This window comes from Tauraco erythrolophus, chromosome 9 (assembly GCF_009769465.1).
Source record: "Tauraco erythrolophus isolate bTauEry1 chromosome 9, bTauEry1.pri, whole genome shotgun sequence".
Taxonomy (NCBI): domain Eukaryota; kingdom Metazoa; phylum Chordata; class Aves; order Musophagiformes; family Musophagidae; genus Tauraco; species Tauraco erythrolophus.
The window spans coordinates 14,671,065-14,694,605 of record NC_141473.1 but is presented as its reverse complement, the minus strand read 5'-3'; the positions used below and the strand labels follow the sequence as shown (position 1 = coordinate 14,694,605).

The 23,541-nt window shown below is 44.2% G+C and overlaps 1 protein-coding gene across 1 annotated transcript in view; it reads right to left on the bottom strand.

The window, feature by feature from the left end:
- The window catches only part of NT5C2 (5'-nucleotidase, cytosolic II), a 61,666-nt gene that overhangs the window by 3,211 nt on the left and 34,914 nt on the right, over positions 1-23,541 (bottom strand). The window contains exons 4-13 of the mRNA XM_086616277.1: positions 9,699-9,816; positions 8,215-8,310; positions 6,781-6,872; positions 6,528-6,585; positions 5,124-5,217; positions 4,073-4,126; positions 2,813-2,896; positions 2,023-2,064; positions 773-880; positions 355-421 (exon numbers count right to left, since the gene is read on the bottom strand). Coding sequence (XP_086472403.1) covers positions 355-421; positions 773-880; positions 2,023-2,064; positions 2,813-2,896; positions 4,073-4,126; positions 5,124-5,217; positions 6,528-6,585; positions 6,781-6,872; positions 8,215-8,310; positions 9,699-9,816 — 813 coding nt within the window. The remainder of the gene's footprint in view (positions 1-354; positions 422-772; positions 881-2,022; positions 2,065-2,812; positions 2,897-4,072; positions 4,127-5,123; positions 5,218-6,527; positions 6,586-6,780; positions 6,873-8,214; positions 8,311-9,698; positions 9,817-23,541) is intronic.

Here is a 23,541-nt window from a genome sequence, read left to right as displayed (position 1 = left end):
CTTGGCCACGGCAGCACGGGGTGCTGCCCACCCACCTGGGAGTTCACCCAGGGGCAGCTTTGCCCATGAACAGCAGCGGTGGCGGACCATGCTGCCTCCCACCCCACGTGAGAGCAATGGAGCCCTGGGTGTCACAGCCAGCTCTCTATATCCACCCGCTGCCCTTCCCCGGCTCAGAGGAACTGGGCAGCAATGACGATGGAGACTTGCTGGTGCAAAGGGCACAGTACAATGCACTTTGGGAAAGACAACGTTGCCTAGTGTCTGGCACAAGTCCTCTCACAGCTGGAGCAGCTGAAGGCCACGAGGGCACATCAGACCCATTCCACAGGACAAGAAGGGTTCTTGCCTCACCTCCTGAGTACACGATGCCGTGCTGCAGTGGGCCAGTGTAGGTACCAATTTTCAGCTTCCCGGTCACCTGAGGAAGGAGATACTGCATTAGTACAGAACTGATGGTCTAGATCTCTTCTGTCCTATTGATACTTTACTCTCTGTCTCTCTCTCACTCCCAGGCAACCTAGAGGTGGCTTTCCACATTCTTCTCCTATTGCCACCTGCAGTACATTACAGAAGCCAGCAAAGCCTTGAGCTCTGCTGTGCCCCAGGTGATGGCGTTGCTTGGGAATCACTAAAAGGAGAACCCAGTCCACCCACCATCTCTAGGGCAGGTCCTGTCTAAACACTGTGTTGCTCACTGCCACTAAGATACACCACACAGGAGGTGCGAGAGCCCTTCCAGCCATAGAGGTGACTTCAACATGCCACTCACCGTGTCCACCTGCCGCAACACGGTGCCCTCCCCAAAGAAGAGGGGTTTTCGTGCATCCACCAGGATCAGGTCGAAGTAGGACTGCCATGGCCGATGGGCACTCCCAGGCTGCAAAGGCAAAAACAAACCCCAGAATCAGGCACAACACAATCAACTACAGGGAGTTCAACTGGAGCATCATCGTCCACAGCCATAACCTCGTGATGCTGCTGGTCCATCAAAATCCCCTAGCTTGTGTCTCGTGTGGTATGATGCTGGGTTGCCAGTGCCACCTCCTAAAGCACTCCTCTTGTGCAGCAAGCCCATCCCAGCCCAGCCTTGCAGTGAGGACTGAGGACATGGTGTGAGACAGGAGAACTGCACTGAACATACATGTCACAGCACAGCTGTCGTGTAAAGAGATGCTCTAAATGACATCGCTGCCACTGTTCCTGAAAGCGACATCCTGCATAGATCCAGGAACACGTGACTTCATGGCTTCAGCCTTACTACGCCACGCTGGTACATTTGCCAAGAGTGGGAAAGTGCCTGGACTCTGTCCCACAGAGCATGGCTCTGAACCACAGCCCTGCCTGAAGGACAATGGGCACTCATAAGCCCTTTCTGCTCCATGCTTCTGCTCTTTCTGAGATCAAGACCACAGCAAGGAGTTTTTTGAGCTATCACTTGTAGTCATTTTCCATGTTCTGAAAATTTCTCACTTGGTCACCTTCTACCTTTAGAGCACAGTGTGAAAACACATGGGTAGACTGAGAAAGCAATAGAAATTCAGCTCATAAGCCTCACTCTAAAAGTTGCAGGGCTGAGTTTTGACCTCAGAAAACCAGAACAAGCATGACTAGAACTTTTGGAGTTACCATAATCAAGGCACAATCAGCCCTAAATGTTTCTGCTGTTTTATAAAACTCTTTCCTTTCCATTAAGGTTTTTTTTTAACAATATCTAAAACATTGTGCAAGATTTCTAAGAAGCCTGGCTGCAAAATGCCACAGTTAATATGTGTTATGACTAAAATAATGTTATCATTAACACAGATTATTGTTTGAGACCAGATGATGCCTCTTTTCTCTTCGTTATATTGTATTTGCTTTGATCCCATTCAAATAGGACACAAAACAGCAAGTGTATTTTAACCAGATTAAAGCAACTAATCCCATGGAGCCGATGAAGCAGGATTAAAATGCTTTTCAGCTACACAGATAATTAGGCACATCAATTCCTATTGGAACTGCAGTCTAGAAATCACATACCTTTGGTCCATGTGGAAAGTCAAACAAGTAAGTCATAATTTTCTGAAAGACAGAAAGAAAGTATTCAAAAAAGTGTTTTAAAACATACATCTATGTAGTTTATACAAGTGTATTTTTCTGCTTTTATCTTTTCAGGTTACAGAACTTTATGTTCAGGATTTACAGGAAAGGCAGCATAAGATTTGGAGACAACATTAATGTATGGAATTTACAGTGACAGGAATTAAAACAGTAATGTTTAAAATCAAGGAATACATTTGCCTCAGGAATCTGCACACTGCTTCAGATCTATCTTGCAATGCTTTAAAATGGCACATAAATCTTTGGACTAGCAGTGTTGCAACATCCTGACATTTACCTGGAGTCAAAGTAATCGCGTTTATTTCTGCAGTACAGCAGACAGCCCTGTCTGGCTCTTAGACCTCTCCAGGACCTGGCCTTGGTGACCTGTCTGTACTCAGAACTATCTCACTTGAAAGGGAAGTTCTGCATTTTAAAAGATGCTGAAATCTAAAATGAGTATCACTTTCTCTTTCAGCCTTTTAGTTGCTGAGGAACTGAGTGAGGCACAGAGGGACTTAAACCAGGCCCATACTAGGTAAGTGGCAGAACTGGGACTACAAAAGATGACTCAAGACCTAATCTGCATTCACCACTAAACCATCCTACATCCAGCTTAAAAAACACCCAATCCTCCACCAGAAGATGTCCTACCAAAATCCCCACAAATGAATGGCCAGCTTTTGCTTATTCCATTATATACCAACACATCAATTCAAGCAGCACTTACATCTGTGTATTTATAGTCGCTGTTTGTGACGAGAAACACCTTCCCAACTTCATTCATGCGGCTGAGCAGCAGTGGCAGCTTCCCCTGAAAGCCAAGGGACATACAAGTCACACACAAAAGTTTCAGAGGTTCATCAGGGGCAAAACACTCTCAACTACGATCCCACCAGAAAAAACAAAGCAAATCAAACCAAAAAGAAAGCAAACTCACATGTTTTGGATTGGCCAGAGCTAGGAAAGCTCCTGCTCCCTTCCATATAACACCCCTCCAGAGCACAGTCCAGTGGAGGAAGGTGAGAGGGAAGGGCTTAGCAGGGCTGCGGTGTCTTTGCCAACCACAGTGCCAGGCACCCTGTGCTGCTCCCACCGATCTCCGTGCCAGGCACACTGGAGCAGCTCCTCCAGCTCCAAGTCTGTTCCCAAAATGGGCCCAGAGGCAGGTGAAATCTGAGCTCACACGAGCCACAAGTTGGAGCGTATTATAATTCCAACCTCAAATTAGGGAGAATTTATTCCTGGGGCTATTTTTATTGAATCATAAATCTCAGTCCATTGCCAGAGTAGCTGATTACCTCACAGGATGGTTTCCTAAGAATTTTGCAGGCATGTAACTAGAAAGAAGGTTAGCAGCTTTAAAGTGATACTCTACCGCAGAACTCATCTAAACGAAAGAATAATTATACCAGAAGTGGTCCAGAGGGGCCTTGCACACTGCAGAGAGGGCAAAAGTAAGGGAATCACTGGAGCTTGCTCGATTAGATGTGCTGAACACACATTTTGGGGCTATGGAGACTGGATATCGGTGTCTTTTAGGCTCTTTCCCTCAGTCCCTCATGTTTAAATGCATGTAACATTTTTGTTGGATGGCTAAGGAATACTTCCATCTAAAAAGATGCTCATCTGTTGCTGCCTTTTAAAAAGAGTTCTGCTTGAGCAGAGAAAACGTGGGCAGGGACCACAGTTGCTTTCAGCGCCAAAAGAAACAACATGAGCCTTGCCAGCGTATTCACCTGTGTCCCGCGATAACGTTTCCTCTGGCTTTTATATTTTACATAAAAAACGTGCACGTGAATACGAAATCACGTGGATCACTGGTTCAGAATAAAGGCTGCGTCCAAACTTTCCACCTTCTCTTTGGTTATTACAATAGAAATCACAGCGTTATCTGTTTTGTGATTTAGTAAAGCAAATCAGCATGTTTATTTCTTGCGTGCTTACTCAGTACGGAACGTCACATAGCACAAAGTAATTTCACACTTACATCTTTCACCACATACTTTTCCAGATTCTCAAGGGTCTTTTCCTTGAGCGATCCCTGAAATAGAAACAACAGAACCCAGTGAGGTAACGGAAACTTATGATGTAAGAGACATCAAAGTAATGCCAACTTTCACACTTTAAAATGCTGTGAAAGTACAAACCAGGGCGAATCTGAACCAGTGACTCTAGAGATGAGAGGCTTTGAGTAGCAGGGACCATCACAAACTCTGTGATCCATCGATTCCCTCACCATGGTAAATAATCCACTTCAACAGCATTTTAACCCTTTCAGAAGGGAATACAATAGAAACAAACAAAAAATAGATTTGCCATACCAAACAAGACAGTCAACGACCTGTCTCCAACACTGACCATAATGCTTTACTCAAAGACCAACTCCAATATGTATCACATAACACTGCATAAGGAAAGAAAAATAAATTCCTGACTTCTGCATGGCTAAAAGGACCACCACAAGTATAACTGTGAGCAGAGTTCTCCTCTGATGGTTCTCCATCCCACCCCAACAGACCTTTTGAATGAGGAAGAAGAAGAAAATCAGGTCTTTAACCAGAAGTTAATGCTCACAAAATTGTATTCCAAATTTTTGCACAAGCGTGTGAAAAAGACAAAGTGCCTCTCCTCTCTAAATAGAGAAGAGTTGATGTATTTCTCTGTTTAATTCAGGTACTTTTCAGACAATGTAAGACAGTACCAATGCAAACTGTAGTAAAATGCTGGTTTAATAATTAGGGCAATGTACAAGTGCAAATACCCTCATGGCATCATGTTCTAAAACCCGTGAGTTACAGTTCAGAAACGGAATCTACGCACAATAAAAAGGAATAGGAAGCCAAGACAGATATGTTCCATTACCAGGAGGGCAGTCAAGATCTTAACTTACATATAACTGCAATTTATTATTTGCTCACTAGGCGGCAAAGCAGGGCTCTTGCCCAAAAGTGGAATAACACATCTTAACTCTTGAGTTACAAACCAGTCCCTCTAACTCAGTTACGACTACAGACATCCCAAGGAGTTCTTGCAATTACCTTGTAATGAACCCAGTCAACAGCATCTCTGACATCCTGGAACATACTCCTGAAGGACATGAAGAGGTCTCCATCTTTAAACCCTGTTTCACAGCTGTGAGGAGAAAGAAGAGAGATTGTGACAGTCAAATCGTAGCAGTAAGAAACACGTCAAGGAGAGAGACGGTTCAAAACGTTGTCTGGAGCTTGTGTTTTCATCTTACCATAATAGTTTCTTACTTACTACTTTACTACGGCTCAGACATGAAAGAAGGCTACAATCAGATTTTAACAGAATGTGCATGTCCCCCAAGAATGTTTAACGTTTTAGGATGTGAGTTCCTAACTATGGGCCTGTGCCTCCATAGCAGTACTACAGCTTTCTATGACTGCAACTCTTATTTGTCCTCAACAGTATTATAAGAAGGAAAAAAGACTGGGACTGTGCAGTTTGTAGCATTTCACCAAAGATGAATGGTACTGAGAAAGTAAGCAGAGTGCTGCTCTTTCTCCCTCTTTCCAACACTAAAGAAGGGGGTGCCATAGAAATCAACTAAATGTAATACTCGCTGCTGAGAGGAGGAACTGCTTCTGTGTTGAACAGTTAGAGTTTACAGGAGAAATTTCCTCTACAAGATACTGTGGAGGTATTTTTGAGACACCCATGAGAGTTTGCATCTGAAGAAATCAAGGAGAATTAAACAGGGCTGTATTTATTATGACAGCAATCATCACGCCTGTCCTGAGAAAGGAAACTTCACCTGATGGATTGTCGGTATAAAGAGCTTCCCCACCCATTAATCCTTTGCCTTCCACTCGCGTAATATACAAAGATGACCCATCACATGAGTCAGCAGCACAGCAACATTCACATTTGCCAGTTCAAATCACAGCTTGTTTTTATGCCTCTATCTATTTGAAAGCTTGGTAAATACTCATGCTTCACAAAGAGTCTTTTTACACCGCACTGTGCCTGAGCATTTCACCTTTAAGTGAACAAAAAGTCCTCAATTATGACATGAAGGACGTGTGGTAACTGGCTGAGGAAATTCAGCCTTTTAGTTACCAGTTCAAACATGGTTCCAATAGACACGGGTTCAGAATAAGTTTTCCGGTGCCTGTAATCACCCTGTAATAAGTTTATGGTCTTAGAAGCTGGCCCAAATACCGGTGTCAGTCAGTATGGTGATACTGATATACCCTGTGAAGGAGACCCTCATAACTGGTCTCTGCTGTACACACAGATCATCTCATCACCACTAAATTCTCTTAATGTCAAAAGAATTAGAGGCCTGAACTTTTCCTCACCGAAACCACTTGAAGGGCCTCCACTGGTATTAAGAACAGCTCCATCTGTGCTGTATTGCTCTTTATAATAACAATCTTACTGTACTATCAGCACCTCGAACCAGAGGGAATACGTACCTAGTGTACCGGTCACAGTTAGTAAAGAAATCCACGAGGCAAGCCAATAGGTAGGTCTCTGCAAAGAAACAAAGCAAGATTTTAAAACGAGGATAACATCACATGGCCAGCTAAGTTTGGGCCATGTGCCTGAACGAAGAAAGTTCATGCAAAAAAAACCCCAAACAACAGATAAGTAGAGTAAGACACGAGCAAAGCTTTGCTGGCTTCAAAGGCACAGAAACGGGCCTGTGTTGGCTCACGTTAGACTCACCTGGTAGATTGAATAATGTGTTCAGAATGTAAAACCTATCTGTGTCATCTCTCTGGATAAATTTATTTGGATATTGATCCCGTGTTTCAGGCCTGAGAACAGATAAGGTGAAGAAGAATGAAACCACAAAAAAATAACGAGGATAAAATGTGCTGGCCTGCACAATACAGTTGTAGTGGGGTCCATTAATGAGAGTCTGCTGTGCTTTAATCAACACCCAGCTTTCCCACGTGCACTGGCGGCACAACAGCGAAACCGCATCCACCGGCGTTCCCTTCACTGTGCTGGCTCCGACAGAGCCGGGCACAAAGCCCTCATTGCCAAGTCAGCAAATCGAGCAGAGCCCACACAGGGAAACAGAGTAGTCGAGAGTCCATGACTCGACCTTAAGCCCCATGCTGCAGGCTGTAAGGATGCCTTAAATCATCTGTGCTTTCATTGTTTGCTTATCTTAAACTTTCCCCCACTTTCCATGTGTTGCTCTACGCTTCCCGCGCGGCACTGGGCAGGGAAGCTGCAGGGCTGTGCTGCCACAGGCTTGCCGGGGGCCTCGGCCATTCATCAGCAGGGTGGCGATGACAAAAGTCATTTCATTATTCTGGTTTCCTTCATTTCTGGAGCTTCTGAAACCATGTCTGACTCAAAGAGGAACTCGAGTGCACATATAAGGGCTTTTTCTAAATTTTGGCTTCCTGATGCAAGGACTTACAGGCCTGCAACGACAAGGCTTGTCACCTTGAGGGCCCTGACCTGCCCTGCGCTTGCCTTCCATCCATCCACCCGTGCTGCAGGGATACGAGGGGATCTGCAGGGACACATCAAGCACAGAGCACCGCCGTCCCCTCTGCTTACTAAAGCACCTTCTCTGGGGTAAGAGAAACCAAAGCAGCCAGGGAAGGCTGCAGGAAGTGGCATGTGATGCCTCAACTTTGTGTTTCTGACCTTTGAGGGTGTTAGAGCAAGCTTGCTCCTTCCCCAAGCCAGCTCAGGCCCTCAGTCTTTCTTAGTAACAGCTGTGGAGTTAACAGTCTCATGGGGCACAGGCCCCCTCTGCTCCCAGGAGCCCTCGCACAATGGCTTTGTCTTAAACTAACAAGCTGCTGATGTTAAACTGTGCCAGGACAGGTGAACAGCCCCCAGATCATACCATCAACCCCTTCCCGCAGTACGTTTTCTTCTGTTCTCAGTATACTACAGACACGCCTGTGCCAGCACGGAGCTTTCCTCTATAAACACCCTGGGCTGTTGCTGTTGCTGTGTCTGGGACCCTCAATGCATCCCAAGTCAATCCTGGAGCCGTAGGAACACCAATACAGCATCTGCTGTTACTGGAGTCCCCATGACTCCTCATACAATGGGTGCCCTGAGGATCAGTGACATAAAAGTCAAAAGAACATATTAAGTCAAAAAGAACAGCCAAGAGTCAGCACTCACCCTCTGAGAAAATTAAAGCCATGTGCACACACAAGGAGGTTCCCATAGGCATCAACTTTCAGCAGGTTTCCATAGTGGGTATCAAACACCAGGCCTCTGTTAAGAAAGTGATTTAAGGTATGAAGACGCGAGCATAGTGAGCAGCAAACATTTTAATAGCGGTTCTTTTCAAATCAGCTCTAGAACAGCTTGCTCACGTGGCATGGGGCATGAGAACATAGTTGCTGTTACGCACGTGGGGTCCCTGCTGCCCCTTTTACCTGGCTGCAGGTGAGCAACAAGAGCGCTGCGCTGCCAAGTGGAAGGGACAGCTGATCTGCTCTCCATCGACTTGAAAAGGAACTCTTTAACCTGGCAGAGGCTTAGCTATGCACGTACCAGGGAAGATGTGCACCTCTTCCACAGGGTCACAAATCTGACACCTGTGTTTGTGGTTCCCTGACAGCCTCGAGGAGGAGGATAAAGGAATTTCTCCCCTCTTTTTCATCGCTCTGTCTCAGACAGAACCAGATGGGGCATGTAACTATTGCACAAAATGCTTTGGACACTGCCGGTTCCAACTCCAGCAAAACCCTCACTTATCTAGTAGCTTGCATCTGGAGAACGCAGCCTTCCCACAGAGACATCCCTTCTGTTCCCTCCCTGGGATGAAGGCAGTGGCTTTAATGGAGTCTTCATCACAGGTTTGTGAAGGGCTACTGTCTTGCTACGGGCATGGGCCCGCCCAGCAAGTCTCGTCGTAAAACATGCTGAGAGGAGGGAAGGATGGAGGCTGCCAGGGTGAAAACTGGATCACCAAGCCAACGGACCTTCTGGTCCAGTCTTTTGTACAGAAGGTCCAAAGGAGCCAAAAAAGCAAAATCCAGCACAGGCACAAGTGGAAATAACTTAAAGCTGCAGAGTTAGATCAAAAGCCTTGTTTAAAACAAGCAATGTCCTTTTTACTTCCGCTACCAAAAGACAAAATGTACTAATTTAGTAACTTTGCACTATTAACTTTGCTTTCAGCGTTTGATTCATTTAGACAAGTGAAATGGATTGGTCCCACTCTTATTGTTGCTTGCTGTCAGCTTAAATTTCAGGACGTCTTATGCAACAGGACACTATTCATTAAAATCATTGAAGAAAAATGTTCTGAGACATTCCAGCAGCCTCACGGACAGTAAGGGCTCCTTCTCCTCTTGATTTTGACTTAACGCCCAATCCAATTGTGTCTCTGCTGCCTTTGCTTTGAAAGGCTATTCTTGGACCATGTTGTCAGCAGGCCTCTTGTCCTCCACTCTCCCTCTTTGCTAGTATGGACTCATATGTGCAAAGGCCCTCCACATACTGGAGCAGTCTGGTCCCTTCCCCATGATCTGTGGACAACCACAACCTTCACAGGCACAACTCCAAAAACCTGGCCTCACGTGTTGCCTGTGAACTTTACAGAACAAATATTCAAGGCCTCGAGCAGGCTGGGTCGGTATCTGTTAGTCATTTACCTGGTAGGGAATGCAGGATCATACACAAAATTGAGCAGCTCATGAGGGTATCCAATGGAAACTAATCTTTCTACGGTCAGGTCAAATCCAAGAGATTCGTATTCAGGGGATTTATACACTGTACCAAGATGAGATTTCAGTTAGAAAATTTGAAAACAGCTAGGGGGTTAAACAAGAAGGCAGTTAAAAGTAACGTACCCATTTGCCCTCCTCCCTCCTCCACATCACACGCTCCCTTCGCTCCTGCCCTTCGCTGCCTTGGGTCCCCCAGCCTGGAGCAGCGGTGGAACAAGCTCACGCTCCAGGACGGCAGCTGAGCGGAGCTGCAGTTTGAGTTTCAGCAGCAGAGTGCACCCGATGAAATATCCGTCAGTCTATCCCAGCTCTCTGCATCAGGAAAAACGTATTTCAAACTGCAGCTCCTCGCCCTGCAGTCCCGTTAGGCAGATGCATGAACGTTCCCTGTTCCACCTGCTCGGATCGAGTTTTGGTTTGCTGTGTTTTTGCAAAGCTGATGAAGAAATCAATAAACACTGGGAACACATGTATTCATAGTTAGAAAGTCTGAATTTCCCTGCTGCTGTGCTACTGTTCCTGCTCTGGATACAATCCCAAAGCTTAGTATTGTCTCCAGATTTCACGTCAGGGGAATTTATGGTTGCTGCAGACTGAGTTAGCTTGAAGGTAGAGCTGTCAAGTTAACATACGATCTGTTTGTTAATAATACCATATGGTACTGTAAAAATCTGTTAGCTATTACCCTTGTGCATCAAAATGCTACTTTTTTAAACAAGCTTACTGTTCTCACATTTCAGAAGAGCTGCTCATCTGTGTCACACACCTTAGCTCAATGCAAAAGAAATGGACTTGTTCAACCAAGTCATTCCTACCATCAGGCCTGTCTTCTTCCTGCAAATGACATTCCCATGTACTAGAAATGTTACTGCTTAATCAGATCATTGAATTAACACTTAAAATGAAATCACTGTGTTTCTGTGACAGATGGAAATCACTGTGTTTCTCTGATGATGTGTTTACATTTGCTGCAAGTCGCTGTCTTAAATTGATGCTAAAATGTAAGAAGATCAAATACAACCCTTGACTGCAATGAGGGTTACCATGGGTTCAATGAGCCCAACTGTCTCAAACACCTGAATATGTCAAATTTAGCCGAGTAAAATACAAAAATGCACAAGTTAAACAGCAAGCTCATTAGAAGACAGACTGCTTTTCCTGAGAGAGATCTAGCACATCTGTGGGCCTCACAATATATATTAATACACATTGTCTATACTGCTCAGGTAATCACCACCGTATATATACTGTGGAATATAGAAGCTCAATCTGAGAGGAGAAAACAAATATATAAAATACTACAAAAATACTAAAAAGGCAAGGACTATAGAATAAATGAGACTGTTAAAAGACTCAGGTCATAATAATCATGACAGAGGGCTCCAGTATCTCTTAATCATCTAAAAAGCATCAGAATCCTAGGAGTTAATTTTCCCCATTAAACTAACACCATTAAATATGTAATAAGCAAACCTTCCATGTTCTTAAACAGATAATTAAAATCAATAAAACAGTTACCAAAACCTTCGAGCATTATTATACCAATGGCAAGCATCAACAACATGATACAACATTCCATGTACGTCGTCTTTTCTGTGCTTTAGGATAGGAAGGGTTGATTGAGCTGAAGATAGGTATAAGCAATCAAAAACTACAGCTAATGAAGAAAGCAGTGACTGACAAGGCAATTCTAGGGAGTGGGCTAGAGTTGGAGGGAGCAAAAGGCAGTTAGGTGATGAACAACATTGTGAGAGTGACACCAGAGCATCATCTGGAAAAAGGAATTCCTCTGATGCAGGACAGTGAAGGCATTTCCCAGAGAAAACAGTAATAAATACACCTGCACATACTCTCAGAAGGTGAAATCGCTGCAAAACTCCCCGTTACATGAAACAGCCTCCAGTGCCCCGTGCTGTCCATGGAGCTGCTGCACTGCTCATGAGCTTCTTCCTGGGAATTTGACCAGGCTACCAACTTATCCATAACACTTCACTCCCAAGTGAAATATTTCTCCAAAGAAACCCTGCTCTTTCTGAACTCACCAACCATAGTGATGCTGCCCAGACACAAGGAATCTCAAGGAGCACGTTGGCATCTCCTCTGGACAAGCAGAAGTGGTTCATCAACAGCTCTAGCAGAATCTTTCCAAGCAAACTGTAGAGCTTTCTGTTGAACAACCTGTGCATCTTGTTAACACTCCACCAGAGAGCGGCCATGGTGGGACATGTGGCCAGCTGCTCACAAAATGCCCTCACTCAATTTCTTCCTTTCTGTATTTGCCTCTCTGTCTTAGATTTATCACTACAGACCTCCTTTTAACTCTCTAAGGCAACAAGCTGAAGCACAAGTAGCAAAAAGGCTGAAGAACAGATACCAACCTCAGCCTTCACCATCCCAAGTCTCTGTCAAGGCAGTACTGCAACAGGGTTAATCTGAATGTTTCTTTGGGGAGGCCAGTATTCCCCTTACCTTTGGAGCTCTAGATTTTCCTTCCTTTAACTACTCTGAATAAAACTAAACTACTAGCTCACTCATGCCTCAGGTCCCTTCCCTATTTTTCTACTACTCCACGATATCTGGAACATGAGAGCCTTCTCCTTTATACACATACTAAAGAGAGACATGGGAAACTGGACTGGAAACGCGAAAGGGACAACAAACGTTCTCCAGTTACCATCGTCCTTACTGTTCAACACAAAATTTCCTTTAATTGGACACACAGCTGGGAACAGACTGAGAGCTCACAGAGCCCGCCTTGACAGCACTCTACACCACAGCACACGCTGCGTCAATCAGTATGAGCCACAACCCTCTGACGTTTCTCATCAAATGTCTTTTTCAGTAATGTGAGGCAAACAAATGATCCACCTCCTTCAGGTCCAGTATGAACAGGCTAACACTGCTGCACCTATGGCAGCAAGTTTGGGGAAGATGTCCCAGTTACATGCATTACTAGATGAAAAAAATTCAATATTAATTGTATTTCAACAGTGTACTCAGGGCTGGTTGTTCTCTCTCATGTATTGTTTACTTCAGGCATCCATGGGGAAAAACAGCAGAGAGGACAGATCAATATTTTTTTTCTGCAGCTGCATGATGAAAAAATTAGTTTAAAACTTTCCTGGAACATCCCCCTTTCTCAGACCTGGTTGCTGAGACCGCAACTGGAGATAATTTGTATGCCATGGCGATGCCATGAATTCAGCTGTTTGCCATGCAGCATCTCCTGTGCTCAGCTCTTTCATCCAGCTGAGAAGGGCCCAGCCAAGCACCCCCAGCTCTGAGAGAGGTGAGGAGGCAAATCCACAAACCCATTTTCAGAGCATCCTGGCCCAACGCACGCAGGATGACAGTAAGACCAAAGCACAATTTACAACGTATTCTGATTTCTTTTCCTCTTTCTTAATACTTGAGGCCATGCCTCTGCCACTGTGCTAAGTCCCTGGCTCCAGAGGACCACATTATTTCAGTTCTGTGTTCCAACACAGGCAAACGCTTCAGCAGCACAGAGCAATCGGCACCCAGCACTCACGGATTATGCAACCAGGGTGGAAAGAAAACAACCAAAGCTTTAAAAAAACCCAGAAGCCAGTTGACAGCATTTCGGTCTCCCCTTAACACCATCGGTTGGCTTAACATTATGCTATTGACAGGTAAAAAGCAGTACCCCAGGAGTGAACGTTGCAAGCCTTCGGGTCTGTGATGAGTGCGGGCGTCCCTTACACAGTACGTGCTAGGAGGGAAGCCGATCTGGAATGAGCAGGGTTGTGCAGTAAGGTATGCAATTCTCATGCATTTGTGTGGTTGTTTTTACCTTTGCTGCCAAGACACATACAGTAACAATTTTATAGCCTTCCTGAAAAGGAAAAAAAAAAAAAAAAAAAAAGAAAAGAAAAAAAGACCTCTACAGAGGCTCCAGCTTATGCAAAATGCTGCTGCCAGGATTTTAACTCACATGAGGCAGATGCAGATTCAGAGTGTCACTCCAGTCTTGACGGAGTTACACTGGGCTCCCCTGTTAAAGAAAAAAATCAGACTGATTTTAAAACTGCAACAGCTCTGTGCCTTGTGGGACTGTATGTGCTGGAGCTCTGTCCTCTGGTAAGCTCAGACGCCAGCCTGGCAGCTATTCCAAACACATTTACAACTGATTTATAGAGGAGGCATAGTTGGTAATGGTGCATCCTGCAGGCAAAATTCTGTCCTCATATCCACAAAGCAGTCTTAGATCATCACCTCAGTGACAATTAGGAGGAAGAGGCCCAAGTGACACAAACCCTTCGAGTTTCTCTCAGATGCAGAGCAACTGGTTTGAGAAAGGGTCTCATTTTTGGGACTTTGCCATTATTGTCCATTCCTCGGTTGGTGACAGATTACTCCTTTCAGGGCATTCACTTTCTTTCACACCACTAAATGCCTGCATGCGTCAGCGCAGGAGACTTGGGAGACTGAGTCAGGAGCTACTCTGGGAATCTGAGAAGAGAATTTTGCCCTACATCTGAAGGTGCTCTGAGCGAGAGCCTCGCACACCAGCTCAGCCTGACGTGGCACATCTGAATTCAACTGCACACTTTAACACTTACTTTTACTCTTGGGCTTTTACGTGCAAAGCACGGCAGGATATACCAGTACTAATCCTGCACACAGTGCTGCACCGTACTGCAGTGCACTGGTGTGCAAGCACACACATAGTAAGAAGACCAGACCTATTCTGTAACTTACAGGTATGTGCAGGGTGATCAGGAATAACTTTGAGATCCAATTTGCACTAAATACAAAGCTGAAAGAGTTGGAATGGTGTTGCAAAAGGATCCACAGAAGCATGCAGACCTCCTGCTGGAAAGCTTCTCTGAAAATAAGTGTTTAAAGCCTGTTTTGTTTCAAAATGAATAGCTGGGAAAGGCTGTAGTGCATGTGGTGGCTCTGTTTAAGCTGTGGGAAAGAGAAAGCCCTTCAAGGGCTGCCCATTTCTTTCCTCGTTCCTCCTCCACACACACAAAGATTTCAAATTCAGGCAGGGCAGCTTCTTGTTGAAGATGTAACATGGTTTCTTCCAGGACTTGTTGACGATTCTTACAAGCTAGTCATGGATCATAGGAGAGAAGCAGGAGCTCAAGTTAAAATAACCACCCCTTTTTGTGCTGCTTCAGCTGTGTTGCTTTTGTGAGACGTATCTGCTGTCTCCAACTGCACACCTGCAAGCCAGTCCTGCCTAGCTGTTTTATTTCCGACCACTACGGATTTAATGCTGGTAAAAGCCCTGAATGGAGAACAGTGACAACACACTGATTTCCCACACCACTGAGGCAGCTTTGAGGACACAGCTCCTCATTGCCAGCACCCTGGTTTAGGAAGGAGAACATGAGCTCCAGAGGCTGCTACAATAACAAGAGAAGCCCACAGAGTGAGCAGCTCCTCTGGGGAGAGGCAGGGTGAGGACTACTAAATGATGACCTGACGTCTCATTCATACCTGCCTCTGTTTCTTCCCCATCTGTCACTCTCTTTTGCCAAGTTGTTCTCCCATGATGTCCCAGCATCTCCTGAAAGACTTTCATCCCTTCCATCAGCCAACTCCTGGCCTTCCTTCTCGCCCAGCTGGAAGCCAAAAGCAGCGCAGGGAAAGGTGCTCGCAGTGCACCTAGAAACCCACCCTGCATTGGCAGGGGCTTTCACCGGAGCAGCTGCTTTCAACAGCTGGTGCATCGCCTGCTCCGATCCTTTGGGCCCATACCAGCTCGACTCCTTCCCCATGCAGGTGCTGAGAGCACTGTCTGTGCCGTGGGCTTCCCCGTCCTCGACCCTGGCCACGGAGAGTCCCTTGGGAATTGAAATGCCTTAGTCTACTCAGGCTGTTTTGGTTGACAGGTGAAACTAATTGGCTTTTGACTTTCAGGTGTTCAGATAAGATCAGTATTTCTCAAACTAGAGGTGATGACCTCCTCGAAAGGCTTGCAAAAAGCTTTAACAAACATTCAATCTTCAGAAATTTTACCCGCTATCTAGGTTCTCCAGAGGTCACACAAAGACAGATAAGCCAAAAGGTGGACAGATAATGCAAGGGGTTTAGCCTTTTCTCGGAAGCACAGGAAATGCAGCCCAATTCCTTTGTGTTAAGTCTTGAAGAAATGAAAGTAAAATAACTAGAAACAGGTTATTTCAGTTGCTGCTTATTCCCCAGTAAGTAAGGCATGCAAATCAGGCAGTTAGGGACATATATGGACAGGTGGATAGCTAGTAGTCAGATTTATAAACATCTCAGGCACAACATGCATAATTAAGTTTGTGCAAATACATTTCTGAAATTACACAAACCTGACAAAGAGCAGGATCAAAGTGCTGCTCATTTTAAGTGTTGATCCATATTCTGAATTGCACAACAAATACATAACGCAAATAGGTATTAGAAATACACTTATATCAACGCTGTACTGATGAAAAGTGCTTAGTTAAAGCCTTGAGGACCAAGATCCCCTTTTACAACCCCATCCCCTATAACAGCACAAGCATCTACGTCTCCAGCCCCAACAAAGTCTCTCAAAAGAGATTCCAGGCCAGTGTCCCAGAATAGGATAGACTCATTCCCAGAGTTCTCCATTCTGTTAACACCTCCTCTGCTCGTAGCGATGAAGTTGGGCATTTAGTGTCAGCTACCGCCAAGATGTCTGTGATAGCCACCTCTCCACCACCAACCAGCTCACTGACTTATTTCATGTAAGCAACAAATAATAATTCCCTGGCACTTCTGATCATCTGACCTGCAACTCCAGCTGAGAGAATTCAGAAGGAAACCTTGAGCGATCAGGCCCGGAGGTGTCTGGGACACTTGGGCTTAGTTAAATATAAACCTCTCTGAAGCAACAATACCAATTAAACATAGCAGTAAGTACCGGGCAGGCATTTCACCTACCTCCACAGTTTGAGGAAAGTTCATCTCAGCTGCAGGGCCAGAGGTCTGAGGATCCCCAGCAGAAACCAGACAACGAAGAATGCTATCTGACCTCTGTATGCTGACCCCACTCTCAGGGTATCATCCTAACCTGTTACAGAGCAATGCCAGTTTTCATATATACTTTAAGAAGAAGATAATTTATGCTCTAGAATATTAATACTTTCAGCTTCTGTGTTAAGGGGTCTTTTCTAACCAGGGGAGGTGTTGTCAGGCACTGTCACCGAAACATTATGAAAGGGAAACAGCAACATTTCAAGCTACGCTGCTCTCTGTGTTAAAATAATGCATTACTTACACAGGAAGGAATCTGAAATGTCATGTTTAAGTTTCACACCTGGGTGTTGGCTTCCCTTCGGTTTTGACAGCAGAGTCAGACTGCTCAGCAATGACAGGAGCCCACACTCACTCCTGCCTCGCACAGACTGGCACGGTGCTGCCATTTTGCACTGGAAACACGGCAGAGGGTTTTCTTTTCCATAAGAACTGCAAATCCTGCAGAGGTACCTGTACTGCAGGAGCCTCCATCCAAAGACACTTGGCTGGCTTGGCAATCCCAGGAGCGGGGGTAAGCACAAACCTCCAGCTCCCCTTGCCTTGCACTTCTCTTTCTGAAGACCCATCAAGTGTTACTTCAACTTCTGCTACAGCCATTGCAGACATTTCACCTCACAGCATCCTCACCAGATGCGAAGGAAACAACAGACACTCCTTTTTAAACCCCTGGTTGTGTACAGCACCCATTTCGGTTCCTCTCTGCCCACTTAAAACACGTGCCTGCTGTGCGTCTCCCGCGTGTGGGGCAACGGAGTCGTGCACGTTTGTGCTGTGCCTGTAAACAAACTGACAAAGTGGTAAATGTGCCCGATTGTAACCGCAAGAAAGCCCAAATGAAACCCATGGGACAACTCATATGTTTTCAACTAGGAACGCAGTGAATCACTCACTTGCCGTTTGTTTATGGACCCGGCCGAACTGTGACCATAAAGGATTTGAATATGGTCAAAACAAGTTGAAAACCAGCCAGAAGAGACCCCAGTCTTCTTGACTCTTGGGTTTTGATTTTAACCACTAGACCATAAATAAAAATGCATTGTATTACGTGAAGCAGAATTGTAGTATTTCAGCCTGTATTTAAATTGAGTTTTCATAGTACTAAACAAACAAAATGAGTAGCAACAATATGTTTTGTTTCTTTGAATTCACTCAATTTTGCAATCTGAAATTAGAAGAAACTGCGGCCACATTGATCATAATTTTCATTTGCCCAAAGAAACCTTTTCAAGCACGGAAGTGTTCTGTGCAGTAAGACAAAGCTGAGCTTTAAGCACACTTCAATATCTAACGTACCTTTTCTGTTTCACTAGAAATTATGTATTTGTAGTGATCAGCAAACAAGACCTTGACAAAACCTCCAGGTGCATCCCAGGACATTTTCATATGCTTAACACAAAAGCTGCTCTGCCGTGCATGAACAGACAGATCATGCACTAAGCCTCTTGCAGCCACAGATGTTTTTGACAGTAAATCTGATAACAGGAAGCAAGACAAGAGTCACTAATCATTAGAGGGTTGAATCTTCTGGTTTTGAGTTTCAGTTGCTTCCCAGGACCCTCTTCTGACATGGCCAAATACAGGGCTCTGGGTGGAAACCAGCACACATCTACAGAGACGCACAAAGGCTCTGCAGTCCCCAACTGCAGCAGTGCCCATAAAGCAGCTTCGCACGCACCACTCTGCAGCCTAAGAGTGATGGAAAATTCCTTACCTCTAATGCTCCTGCAAACATCCCCAAGTGCACAGCACAGCTTTCAGCTCTAAAACCTCTAACCTGGAACCGTATCAGCTCCTATTCTCCCACTCTGCATGCTAAAAGGATCTGTAAAGACAGGATTTGTTGTTGCTTCAAGGACTGACACAGTATTGTATGTTCAGCTTGGCTCTGAATTGCTGGGTCTACACTTCGGGTTGGTTTTAGTGCTGCATTTCTACTTGTTTGTTTTGTTTTGTTTTTTTTTTTCCAAAAAGTGTTGTCAAGTATCATCAGCTTTAGCTCTTCCCAAAGCAGGCTTATTAGTGCTCTCATTGGTAAATTCCAGATATTTTTAGCTTTCTGCTGCTGCACTTTGTTTGCCTTCAGTGTAACAAAGATTTGGGCTGTTTGGATATGCCTCAGAGGCTGGCAAAACAGAGCTTAGTGTTGGAAAGATTTCTTCTGCTGAATAAAAATGCATGGCTTGAGCTAATAACAGCAGCACTGAGGTCACATTTTGCATGTTGAGAGGAGCAGCTCTGACAGACTGCATTTCAAGGAAACTTTAGTTTGTCTGTTTTAATAGTTGGCATAGCATTCCTTTGCACTGGAATATTATTTTAAAGATGACTACAGTCACCTGTTCTTTTATGGGAATTTTTTATGGTTTCCCTGACACAAGAGAATCTTTTTTTTGTGCTTAACAAGTGGCCTTCACAATTTACCTCTCTCCGATACAGCCCACTGGGAGTCATAATCCCATACTGGAAATATCCCTGCATTTCCATGGAAACTAACTACTGTGCCAAAATATGGGCTTAGTTCTTCAATGAAGACTTCTGAACAGGGAAGAAATAGCTGCATGGGCTTCATGTTCAAACATAATTTGCTAGCATCTAGAAATAAAAAGAAAATTACTTAAAGGTATCGTAGCCATGTATACACTATATCTAAGGCATTAATCAAGTGTATCAGTGTCCAAACAGATCCAGCTTCTTATTTCTCTCCATATTCACTTGAGAGACTGAGCCTCAAAAGCCACACATTTGTTTAACAGTGTGCACCTGGGCTTATATGTAGCACAAGTGCCCATGCTGTCAATAAGCCACATAACTTAAGTTTTTGTGTGGTGTGCTAAAATAAGGCATTCACAAAGCAACAGCACACGTGTGATCACACAGTTAAAGCCTCCTCAGCTTTGGTTCCTCCTACAGAGTAAGCTGTTCCTGTTATCACAGGAGTATTTGCAACTTAATAGTATTTCTCTTGTGGTATTAATATTACTAGCTAAGGGGGTCTATTAGAGCAAAAAATACCTCCATATTTCCATCCATCTGGCTGAGACAGGAACTGGCCGTTGGTATACAAACAGCCTTCTGACCCAGCTTGGTGTTATTCTCATGTTTTTAAGAGCAAGAAAACATAATATAGCAGCTTTTGAAACTTCCCTTACACTGTGAAGACTTGTTCTTTCAGCAGCTTCTGTCTTACACTCTGATTCTTCAAAAATTCATGGACAGCAGATTAGCAGTTTGTCAGTCAGTGATTCACTGGGACAGAGCAAGCACCATGTGCTTTCTCCACCCCTCATTCGCAATACCAGCATGTGAGATCCCACAGCTCCAGGCCTTGGTTTGCTCATTACACAGCTTCAAACGGTCAAACTCCGAAGAGCAGTAACATACAGAGAGCAGCGACCACAGCCACTCGAGCACTGCCCTGGTTTTTGAAAAAATATCCAGCTCAAAGCATACTAGGAACAATTTAGCTTCTCCATCTGCCCTTACCTTTAAACATTAATGGCTAAACCAGCCTCTGAAATCTGCAAAATCTGCACCTGTTAAACTGGAAACGTGCAAATGTGAAATGCAGGCAGCAGATGTGCAACAGCCAGGGCATCTCTCATTTTTGGCTGTGACAGTTTGAAGGTTACTGTTGTCATGTCTACCACTTCCTTTCTGTAGTCACCATACTACTGCTGCATGACAGAAAGAACTGTTTTATCTAGAGAACTGGGAAAGAAGCAAAACGGCTTAATATCTCTCCAAAAGAACCTCAAAGCCTACAGTCCTCACATCATGGTGAAACTAAAGGCAAGCCTTTCATCTAAGCAGGAGAGCCTCATTAGAACATTTGTATTGGAGTCCAGTACCAATAAACAGACAATAACAGTATCTGAACAGAAGAACGAATATTTCTTTGTAGTTGCTTACATTACAAGCTCAACAGCTTTTTTCAGTTCAATCTTTCATGTATAAAACTCCCACATTTATAATTTGTTTCTCATCTATTCAATCCAGCAATTTTTTATAAAAGGTACAAATTCATTAGTCTTATTTCTCAGTTGTGGAAACTGACACGCACAAAACTGATACAACTCAGCTACAGTAAAAATACAAGATGGATTGAAGAACCAGTTCTCAATTCGGTTGCCACCTTTACTACCAGATCACAGGCAGCAACAAGCCAATCCTACCTTCTGCCAGAGTCAACAGGTAAAGAAAAACATTTCAAAAATAAGATGTGGGTGTGAAAAATTTCCCTCTCCTCTGAACTGCAAGGATGGCTTAGACAGAAACGTGTACTTGAGGAAGGGGCAAAACCTGTTTACACATGTTGCATTTTGGAGTAAGTTGGGAAAGACTAAAGCTGCCTTTCCCCTGTCTTCTCCCACGTGATGAGAAGGGAAACGCTACAGCTGAAAGCATAAGCAATTTTGCAATAAAATCTTTGCAGTGCACCAAATCTTGGCATTTAGTTGGCAATGTTTCCAGGACACAAGCTATATTCCAATCAGATTATGTTGTATTCATCATTTTGCATGCAACAAAACCAGTATTTTTCAAGCCTCATTTCCCCTTATTTTTTATTGAAACTGTTTTCAGCAAGCCAATGACAATTTTATTATTGATTTCTGGAGAACGTGGAAGCAGCAGTGATTTAAGTACAGGAAAAGCACTCCAAATGAAAGCATCCTACCTACTGATATTACACCTTACCCACCTCAGAGACAGAAGATAAAACTTTCAAGAAGGCCATAACTTTTGGAGAAGAAGGGTAGTCACAGAGGAATCTTTTCAAGCACGATTGAGTTTCTAATTCTTACTAATTCTTCCCTCTCCACCTGCCAATGTCCCAGTGTGAAATTACAGCCAGTTTGAGAACCCCACTGCTTTAGCCCTGCTCCTGTCAAGGGACATCTATCCATCACCTCATTGTGTAACCTGCCTCATTTAAGACCTAGTAATGCCAAGACCTCCTGCATTACTTGGATCCAGACCTACTAATTACAAGTGTAGCTCACACTGAGAAGGAACCAGCCGAATAAAATACTGAGTGAAACCGATGTCTCTCTGCTGCATTTCCAATGGACCTCACCAACTCCTAGTTGCCTTGATAGCAAACGGAGCCCTCTGGTGTAACACTCTCACTTTCCAAGGAGCAAGGGAGCCCAGGGGAACCAGCACGGGTCTCACTCCCTGGCTGGCAGGCAGCAAGGTCAGCAGCAGGAAATGAAGGGTGCTGGGGTGACAGCTGCGTAACGTCACAGAAACTTGTCTTAACCTCTCCTAAAAGCAAGGGCTGAAATAGCTGGTGACTCTTGCTTGCATCAAGCCCACCAAGATTTTAAGCATCGACTATTTAACTATGCACACAAACCACAGTCGAGCCCTGCTGTTCTTCCTGCTCCTTCGACTTTCTTCCCAATAACACCCAGTTTAAAAGAAACATTCTCTTATGTACTAAACCTGATTCACTACCTCAAGTAAATCAAACAGGCTGAATAGGAAGGGGACACTCAGCTTCATACACAACACAGATTTCCGAGTCTCCAGCACATAAATCTAGGGAGACTTGGGAGTTTCCACAGATGTAGAAGGTGTTATTCACCCCATGAGGATGCAACAGCAATCCTTGATGGGAAACAAGGAACCTAAAACCTGCGAGAGTGAATTCAATTTGCTTTCATTTATTTTGAGCTCCCAACAGTAAAATTAATTCTAGCTGCAGTCACAGGGGCTACAAATTCAGCAATTTAACCTCCATAATTTCTCAGAAAAGAAGGCTAAAACCTTCGGGCCCTTTTCTTCAAGACAAAAAGACTTTGTTTGCTCTATCCACCCATTAACAATACTTCTCAACCCTATGCAAGGAAACAGACAAACACAATGACAGAACGTATAAGTTATTAACAAGAATTCAAAGTTTAACTTAATTTTGACTTGAAAGCAAAAACCACTGTGGCAATGCTGTATCAGACAGCCTTGAATTTTTTCAATTGAGTTAAGTGGTCCTTTAATTTAATAAGGCTAAGAAATATTACCCTGTAATCCCCCTCCCTGGAGGTGTTCAAGGCCAGGTTGGACGGAGCCTTGAGTAGCCCGGTCTAGTTGAGAGGCGTCCCTGCCCATGACAGGGAGGTTGGATTAGATGATCGCTAAGGTCCCTTCCAGCCTGTGCCATTCTATGATTCTGATTCTATTTTATGTGCAATGTAATATGATGATACCAAAACCGCTGTCCGTTGGCAAGCTGACAGTCATGCTAGTAGTAGAACACATTATCACTGCAGCATGCATGTAGTATCTGTTACAATATACTTGAAAATGGAAATGCCACATCCCTACCAAAATCAGATTATTCTAGACAGAAAACAGTGTTATTGTAAGCAGGTTTGTGTCTTTAAACTCATAAAGTACAAGAACAAAACTGTTTCAAGCTTCGAAAGTTCAAAATAAGTCAAATGATTCTGACTTCTTTGGTACTGAACCACCTCCTAAGCAAGACTTTTGGTGCTACCAGTGGCCACTGATTTGGGAAGAAGACAGAGAGAAGAGTGACAATGCATTTTATTTTACTAACACCACAGCCTCCTCTTCACAAGATAGGTAATTTAAGGTATTCCAAAATAATAATTCTTCTTCTGAGATATCAAAGTGTATGACTGTCAGCTATGAGATGAATGTCATCAGTTTATTTCTGATGTGAAAGCTCACAATAGAGAGTGGGGAAAGGACTGGCACGTAGTTTTTGGCAGGGTCAATGGCTCTGACTGCCTTCAGTCAC